The sequence below is a fragment of the Elgaria multicarinata genome, chromosome 1, assembly GCF_023053635.1.
Source record: "Elgaria multicarinata webbii isolate HBS135686 ecotype San Diego chromosome 1, rElgMul1.1.pri, whole genome shotgun sequence".
NCBI lineage: Eukaryota > Metazoa > Chordata > Lepidosauria > Squamata > Anguidae > Elgaria > Elgaria multicarinata.
Window position 1 is genome coordinate 153,523,669 of NC_086171.1, and position 8,335 is coordinate 153,532,003.

The 8,335-nt window shown below is 44.7% G+C and overlaps 1 protein-coding gene and 5 non-coding genes across 6 annotated transcripts; all 6 read left to right on the forward strand.

Annotated features, from left to right (window-relative positions):
* Positions 1-1,818: 1,818 nt before the first annotated feature.
* RPS8 (ribosomal protein S8) lies at positions 1,819-7,217 on the forward strand. Its single transcript, XM_063139558.1, has 6 exons — positions 1,819-1,921; positions 2,425-2,531; positions 3,372-3,471; positions 4,850-5,025; positions 5,951-6,080; positions 7,057-7,217. Exons 1-6 carry the CDS (start codon positions 1,918-1,920, stop codon positions 7,164-7,166), a joined length of 627 nt encoding a protein of 208 aa, XP_062995628.1. The 5' UTR covers positions 1,819-1,917; the 3' UTR covers positions 7,167-7,217.
* LOC134413486 (small nucleolar RNA SNORD55/SNORD39) lies at positions 2,248-2,334 on the forward strand. The gene has a single exon (XR_010026494.1). It is a non-coding gene; the product is annotated as a small nucleolar RNA SNORD55/SNORD39 (small nucleolar RNA).
* On the forward strand, positions 3,193-3,295 carry LOC134413490 (small nucleolar RNA SNORD46). Its single transcript, XR_010026498.1, has one exon. It is a non-coding gene; the product is annotated as a small nucleolar RNA SNORD46 (small nucleolar RNA).
* LOC134413488 (small nucleolar RNA SNORD38) lies at positions 5,155-5,228 on the forward strand. Its single transcript, XR_010026496.1, has one exon. It is a non-coding gene; the product is annotated as a small nucleolar RNA SNORD38 (small nucleolar RNA).
* Positions 6,455-6,523, forward strand: LOC134413489 (small nucleolar RNA SNORD38). Its single transcript, XR_010026497.1, has one exon. It is a non-coding gene; the product is annotated as a small nucleolar RNA SNORD38 (small nucleolar RNA).
* Positions 7,218-7,723: 506 nt separating the features above from the next.
* Positions 7,724-7,856, forward strand: LOC134413510 (small nucleolar RNA SNORA35). The gene has a single exon (XR_010026516.1). It is a non-coding gene; the product is annotated as a small nucleolar RNA SNORA35 (small nucleolar RNA).
* The last annotated feature ends 479 nt before the right edge of the window (positions 7,857-8,335 follow it).

Sequence of the window (8,335 nt, forward strand, 5' to 3'; positions counted from 1 at the left end):
CGGACAGATGAACCACCCGCTAACAGTACCTCTGACTTGTCTGGATTGACTCTCAGTTTATTAGCCCTCATCCAGTCCATTACCGTGCCCAGGCACTGGTTCAGAACAGCCACTGCCTCACCTGGGTTTGATGAAAAGGAAAGGTAGAGTTGGGTATTATCCGCATACTGATGACACCTCAATCCACATCTCCAGATAACCTCTCCCAACGGCTTCATGTATATGTTAAACAGCATAGGGGATAAGACAGAGCCCTGTGGAACCCCATAGCTTAGAAGCCACGGCAGAGAGCAATAATCCCCCAGCACCACCTTCTGGAATCGGCCATCCAAGTAGGAGTGGAACCACTGCAATGCAGTACCTCCAACTCCCAGCTCAGACAACCTATCCAGAAGGATACCATGGTCGATGGTATCGAAAGCCGCTGAGAGGTCCAGGAGAACCAACAGGGTCGCACTCCCCCTCTCTCCCAACAGAGGTCATCCCACAGGGTGACCAAGGCAGTTTCCGTTCCAAAACCAGGCCGTTTCATTCAAGAGTGCCTGGAGTTGTCCTGCAACCACCCACTTAAGCACCTTGCCCAGGAAGGGGATATTAGCCACTGGCTTGTAGTTGTTAACATCCTCCGGGTTCAGGTTAGGCTTCTTCAGATGTTATCATCAGACGCGTGCCCATTTTTTCTGTTTCAGAGATAGACCTGTTTACCCTTCTATCTACATATGCCATTGTTGCCACATAATCGCATATCACTCCAGAGGATGAGACCATCACTATGCACCTGATACAATAGCGAGGCCCGAGTAGGCATGGTATCAGAATGGGCAATGGGACTTCTTGCAGGGCTTAGTCTCAATACATAAGAACTATGCTGGATTAGACCAAGGATTCATCTAGTCCAGCACTCTGTCCACACAGCGGCCAACCAGCTGTCAATCAAAAACCCACAAGCAGGACATGAGTGCAACAGCACCCTCCCACCCATGATCTCCAGCAACTAGTGCACATAGGCTTACTGCCTCTGCTACTTACTGTAGCACATAACTCTCAGGGCTAGTAGCCTTCTCCAGGAATTTAACCCCCTTTTTTAAGCCTTCCAAATTGGTGGCTGTCACTACATCTTGTGGTAGTGAATGCTATAGTTTATGTGCTGCGTCTCTCATTGCAGGTGAGTAGCTGTATTCTATTAGGGAACTGTCTGTGGACAAGGATAGGCCTACCACACAAGGCTTGTGAGAAATGATATAATGGAGCAGTTTTCGCTGGGAGCTATAGATGACAACAAGCACTGCTCTCACTTTTTTCTCTAGACATGCCCTGTTGTAGGCTACACTCCGGTACCAGTTTAGCTTTATGTCAATCTGTCTCTTCACTTCGTTGTCTGATATCTGATGTAAAACTTTCACAGGAATCTGGTATTTTTAACAGTTGTGCAGCGTGTCGGTCCTATTGCTGCATAGCTGAGGGAAACAACCCACGTAAGAAGTCCTTCTCTTACACAACTGATGGAAGTCAAGAACCCCGGAACGCGATTCCACGCGCTCACCCCAGTGACATACCTGCCTAGAGTAGCAAACCACGGAGGTCCCAGTGGATTCCAAGCTACCGAGCAATGTAGAGCGGTCCTTTATTTAGCAGGCCGCATCAATAACAGGGGACGTGCAGCTGGCACTAAATCTAAGCTTATCGTTTAGGTAACCTACGATCCGCCCCGCTCCGATTCTTGTTTTTGCCGCGATCATTTCCTTCCTCGACTACGCAGGCGTGTCCCATGTTGATGACGTTTCCACGCACAGAGAACGCGACGAGAGATGCCGAGACGAAATCACGCAAGGGACGCTATCGCGATACTTCCCGGCCAAGAAACCGCCCCGTGATGCTTTGCGCCCTTCTCTTTGCAGTCGGCGCCTCCTGAGAAGGATGGGTGAGTGTCTCGGAGGAAGCGGGTGAGCGCTTTCTATCCGTTGCCATCCGCGCCAGTCTTCGTCTCTGTTGAGTTGCAACTCGGGTAACGGGGAGAGGGGCCTTTGCCCGTTTGGGGCATGGGTTATTGTTGGCCGGGATTCGTGATTTTGGTCGCTTTCGCGACCGCGGCCTCCTGTAGCCGTAGATGCTACTTTGGCCTGTGCCATGTTGACACACAGGCTGCTGCCCATGGAGGGAGGAGGAGCTGTGCGCGGAACGAAGCCTTTTCCTTGGCCAAAGCAAACCCCACCACCACGCCGCCCGCCACAGCATGTTCCTTTGCCCCGTGTTCCGATGATGAAGCTTCTTCCACTGCTGCATTAGGCCGAGTACGCCATGCGGAGACTTTACCTTGGAGAGCTGAGTGACTCTGGGCACGAGGAACTTTCCCAGACGGGTAGGGTGGAATACATTATGCGATCTATCGCTCATCCTTGCGACTTGATTTTTCTGACCATCCAGGTATCTCCAGGGACAACTGGCACAAGCGCCGCAAGACTGGGGGAAAGCGAAAGCCCTACCATAAGAAGCGGAAGTATGAGTTGGGGCGACCTCCCGCAAATACCAAAGTATGTGATTCTTTTTTTCTTTTGGTTGGTTGGTGTGTGTGTGTGTGTGTGTGCGCGTGCGCTTAGGTAGCCATCTTGTCTGTCTGTTAACAATGCTCACGTTGTGGCCAAGAAATGCATGAAGGCGATTTTAAGCTAGATAGTATAAATCCTGAAATACTACGGACCCCGATGCACCACCTAGGATCCCCCTCCAAACTTAAGTGCAGAGATATTTGTTTGTTCAGCAACCTGAAAAATCACTCTAGAGGAAATGGATTATCAACAGGTTATGCTAGTAGAGAGTTATCCCCGCACAAAAGATCAATTTGTATGGGTATGTAAAAGTTATACTTCTATTTGGATAGAAATAATCTGTTTCAATTTAGGTGTATCCTTGAACTTAACTGAAAGAATTTCTCCAGAGTTTAGCTTCCTATCTTTGTGTAATGAGCAGTAATTCTATTTTATGTTATTATGTGTATGAACTAATATCCAGAGAACTACTTCAGATACACCCAATAACGTGGGCATACGTAGTGGGATGTTTCACTTTTAAAATTCCCCTCCGTCTCAAAAAGTTGTTACCGTGGAGCATGGGGAAGTAAACGCAAAGTCTAGGGCATGCTGTACTAGTTGCATGGTTCTTCAGATCTAGGCCATTATTCTCAGATTGGGTGGCAACTGGAGTGATGAGAGCTACACCTTAGGTGGGTGCTGTAGGCTGTTTTGGTCTTCATCACACTCACCAATGCTAGGGGTTGTCATAGTTACACTGACCATGTTGCCTTGTAGCCTTGGTATTTGTGAAAAAGTCTTAAATGCTGTATTTGACTCATTCTGTTGTAACCTTTGTTGTAGATTGGTCCTAGGAGAATTCACACAGTAAGGGTACGTGGTGGAAATAAAAAATACCGCGCTCTGCGTCTGGATGTTGGAAACTTCTCTTGGGGGTCGGAATGTAAGTGCAAAGTGAGTGCCCTGTGTGGCAAAGGGGATTTCCTGGGTTGGTCTTCCGACATTGGTAGCCTCCAGGTATTATGGACTACAGCTCTTGGAATTCCTGACCATTGGGCATGCTGGCTGGGTCTGATGGAAGCTGAAGTCCAAACCATCTGAGGGCACCTGGTTAAGGAAGGCTGTGTTATATGGTGATGCATAGTTCTGCTAGCAACTTGTAAGCACAAGCAAGAGAACAGTGATGATAACTTTGACCTTATGAGAGCTTTGGTGAATTCCTAAGCTCTCAGTGATAGGAGTGTCATAGTTACCCTGAGTATGTTGCTTCAAGGGCAATTGTTTAAACATTAAGGTGCAACAAAATTGCTTGTATGGCCTTGAGGGGTATTGTGCAAGAATTGTATAAACTAGTTTGAAATGGTCAGCATGGTTTGCTCTTCAGTGTCCAAGAGATGGGGAGACTGTGACAATGTCTGTGCATTTTAGGTTGCCATAAAGAGCAAAAATATAGAAAACAAGACATTCCTGATGGAGTTTTGAGAATATTCAAATGTTTGCTTGCAAATTGAATTGAATTTCTCATTGGTATTTTGAAGATCTTATTCAGGTTTTCTTGAATGTTTAGCCTCACTCCTTAGACTTACTTAACTTTTGAGACTGTCAGGCCACAATCTTGCATATTTTAATTTTAGGCCTAGTCATTAGGACATTGTGGTTCCCATCTCAGTTAATTATCTGCTTCTATAGACTGTTTTGGCTTATGATTACTGTTCACTACAAAGACAAAGAGTAATCATAAACATAGAACATTAAGATTGGAGTTGAAATCCCCTCTGTCTCTCATAGAAAGGACTTGTGGTTCTGCCTACTCAAAGTAGATGTAATAATACAAAATGGGCAGGGCTGCTTCACTACAATTGTCTATTCATGGTTGTGGCTAGAATACAGTTTTTTAATGTATGGTGCCATTCTACCACACCCTTCCCCAACCTGGTGCCTTCCAGATGTATTGAATTGCAATTCGCATAATTCCCAGCCAACACATCTGGGGGGCTCCAAGCTTTAACAGGTCATTTCAGATCAAAGTCTAGGCTTGCAGAATTTAGGTTAGTTAAGCTTGTGCTCTGGGAACTTAGCAGCTTCTTTTCAAATTGTAGTTCTCAAGTTCCACTCTTCATCATGTCCTGTAAATGGGAATGCCTTCTGGGAATACAAGCAGTTGAAGCTTCACTGCTGTCTTTCTAAAATGGAAGCTATCTAGATCCTGCAAGCTTCAAACTCCAATGGGATTTAAGGGTCATTTTGTGTACCTGGTAGATTGTTCTGCTATGAACTTGTCTTTTGCTCCTCAAATGTGTAACACTTCCTTCTTTTTACAGGCTGTACCCGCAAAACCAGAATCATTGATGTAGTGTACAACGCATCCAACAATGAGTTGGTGCGCACAAAGACCCTTGTCAAAAACTGCATTGTACTCATTGACAGCACACCATACCGACAGTGGTATGAATCTCACTATGCCTTGCCCCTTGGGCGCAAGAAGGGTGCAAAGCTGGTATGTATTAATTAGGCTGAATGAGCTTATTTTGCCTCTCTCATTTAGAGGTTACAGATGCTTGATTTAGCACCATCCTGTGCTTTTAATGTTTCCAGTTATTGTGTTCTATGGTTCGGGCCTTTTTGTCTTCTGGTGATGATATCTTTGTCCAGTTCTGCTGCTGAATGGAGAGCGATGACAAACTTATTGATCTGAAGAAGATCTGGCCTCCACATGGGCCCTTGTCCATTTAAAGCAGCCTTCTCTAGCTTGGTGCCCTCCAGTATTCCTGACCATTGGCCATGATGGTTAGTACTGATGGGAGTTGAAGTCCACAATATCTGGAAGTTACCAGGTTGGGGAAGGCTGATGTAGATAATTTCATTTACAAATTCATGGAGACATGTCTTGAATAAAAAGCAATTCTCAGAAGGTCGGCTTAATTCCCATTTCTGAACATGTATTTCTAATACTGGCTCAATGATCTATTACAGGAGTTGGCAATTTTTGGCCATCCAGATGTTTTGGACTACAGTTTCTATGAGATCCCATCATTGGCTAGAGGAGTGGAAGGCCCACCCTTGATCTATTACTTGGGAAGGGAGGGACTGTAGCTCAGTGGTAGAGCACATGCTTTGCATTCAGAAGTTTCCAGGTTCAGTCCCCAGCATTTCCAGGTAGGGCTGGAAAAACTCCTGCCTGAAACCCTGAAGAGCTGCTACCAGTCAGTGTTGACAATACTGGGCTAGGTGGACAAATGGTCTGACTGAACTTGGTGCTATGACGTGTGTATGGTACAGACCAGGGGTGTGGAGCAACCTGTCAACTTTTCCATTATACTCCATGCTATTCCATAGTACTATGGTGAGATCATGATAGACAACTACTACATAACCTCAATTATTTTTTCTTAGCCTTTATTTACCCTTCTGCTCTTTTTCAGACACCTGAGGAGGAAGAAATCTTAAACAAAAAGCGTTCAAAGAAAATCCAGAAGAAGTATGATGAGAGGAAAAAGAATGCCAAGATCAGTAGCCTTCTGGAAGAGCAATTCCAGCAAGGGAAACTACTTGGTGAGACCCAGAAATGGAAAAGAGTGAAATTTCTTGGCACAGAGTGAATGCTCAAGGAGGTGCTTTATTAGCCCAGTAGGCTAGATGATCTGGAGGCGTGCTGTCCTCTTTCTAGTTGGTATAAAGCTGCAACTTCCCTCCATTTGGATTCCAAGAGACCCTTTATGCTAATATAGTGGACCTGGCTTGGCATTGTGGAGAGGCATTACTGATTTTCTGACTTAGCACTTGGCATAGTAGTTTGCTAAACTGGAATGATCGAACTAGATAGGTGGGACAAGCTTTTCCTAGCTGTGGTTGGCACATGTGGAGGCATATAAGAAATCGAAATACCACAATACTGTCCTGCATGATTGAGTGGAGTTTTGAAGTTGACCTTATGATGAAAACTTTGTCCAGTTCTGCTACTGAATGCAAGTGGTGACAGTTCAAATTCTGAAGGTAACTTCCATCAGTGGGACCTGATGTGCTTTCTTAGGAAGGCATTGCAACTTGGGAGGAGGAGAGAGCCTCTGCTCTGTTAATATGAACCTGTTAGCAAGAGATTGGTATATAGTGGATATATTTAGATTAATAACTTCCTGATAGGAAGGTTGGCAAGATGTGCATTGCACTTAGGGTGACCATATGAAAAGGAAGACAGGGCTCCTGTATCTTTAACAGTTGTATTGAAAAGGGCATTTCAGCAGGTGTCAATTGTATATATGGGGAACCTGGTGAAATTTCCTCTTCATCACAACAGTTAAAGCTGCAGGTGCCCTGCCCTCTTTTAAATCTGGTCACTGTAGTATAGTAACTGTTGTGATGAAGAGAGATTTTCACCAGGTTCTCCAAAGATAGACATGCCACCTGCTGAAATTCCCTTTTCTGTGCAACTGTTAAAGATACAGGAGCCCTGTCCTCCTTTTCATATAGTCACCCTAACTTATTTCTAATTTATATTTTCTCTTCTCTAATAACATGTTTCTTTTTGCAGCTTGCATTGCCTCTAGGCCTGGGCAGTGTGGCCGAGCAGATGGCTATCTTCTGGAAGGCAAAGAACTAGAATTCTACCTGAGGAAGATCAAGGCCAGGAAAGGCAAATGAACAGTCGCTGTACCTGAAAGGCTAAATAAATATCCCAGAATCTTGTTATAAGTGATTGATGTGATTATTTATGGGCATTGGGAGGATGAGGGTTCACAAGAGTCTTAGCTATTGTAGACAAGTAAAAGAAAAATGAGGGAGAGAAGTGGAAGTTGTATTTGAAGTGGTAAGCTTATCATGGACCACTGAGTTCATGTGGTGGTGTAAGAGATTCTGGCCTTCCTTCAGCGTTAAATGTTACCTTTGCAGAGCAAGCTGTGATTTGCCCTTGGGGTGTGCAGGGAGGGGTTGTGAATGGAATTCTTACCAGAAAAGGTGATCTACAGCAGAACACTTGCAAATACTACTGCTTCAAAGTGTATCAAGGGGGTGCAGGTTGCTTTTTGGGGGGATGGTTTAGAAAAGCAATTTGAAGACTGCCAAGTCCATCACCTTAGTCATTTCATATATGTCTCAGTAATATCATTGCAGTAGTCCCTAGCCATTAATGCAGATGTTGTGTACTGTTTTCTGCATGATTAGCACCACATTTATTTTGCTGTAAAATAGAACTGTCGGCGCACTGCTAAGTGACCAGGTTGTCTTTTTCATGACCTTCTGGTCTCATTTCAGTGCAAGATGAACTCCCTTCTAGCAGAAGGGCTAGGCTTCTTTCCAAAAGCCTGGTCCTTTCGAAGGCTGGGAACAACCTTCCATTTTCTAACATGTTAAATTCTTACTTTGAAGGAAAGGGCCTATGCAGTAGATTTCCACAAATGTTTGCAGTCATGTGAAATAAAAAAAATAGAGCAGCTATTGAAGGATAAGGTGATGTACTGGACAAATGTGCCTCACTTCTGTGAGTTTGGATGGACTATCTTCCAGACTTCCATTTAACCCTTTTCTCTGTTACCTTGAGCAATGTGGGGCTACTTGTGCATCCATAAAGTGACTCAACACAATTGCCTGCTGTGACATTTTTGAGGGGTGATCTGCAGAACATACAATGCGGTCCTTTAATGCAGATGTACGTTTTTTTTATGGGTAATGGAGCATGTGCACTGAGAATGGATGTCTGGTAGTACATCATGGGGTTACTCTTCCATAGCTTCTTGTGTTCACACAGCCTTTCCCAGCACTCTAAACGCATGCAACACTATACGAGTGCTCAGTGACGTTGGGTAGAAAAT

What these genes read in the sequence shown, in the direction of transcription:
- RPS8 (XM_063139558.1), top strand. An exon ending in GACCTCCCGCAAATACCAAA is followed by an intron (nt 2,532 to 3,371) that starts GTATGTGATTCT and finishes CCTTTGTTGTAG; the next exon opens with ATTGGTCCTAGGAGAATTCA. An exon ending in CCAGCAAGGGAAACTACTTG is followed by an intron (nt 6,081 to 7,056) that starts GTGAGACCCAGA and finishes TTCTTTTTGCAG; the next exon opens with CTTGCATTGCCTCTAGGCCT.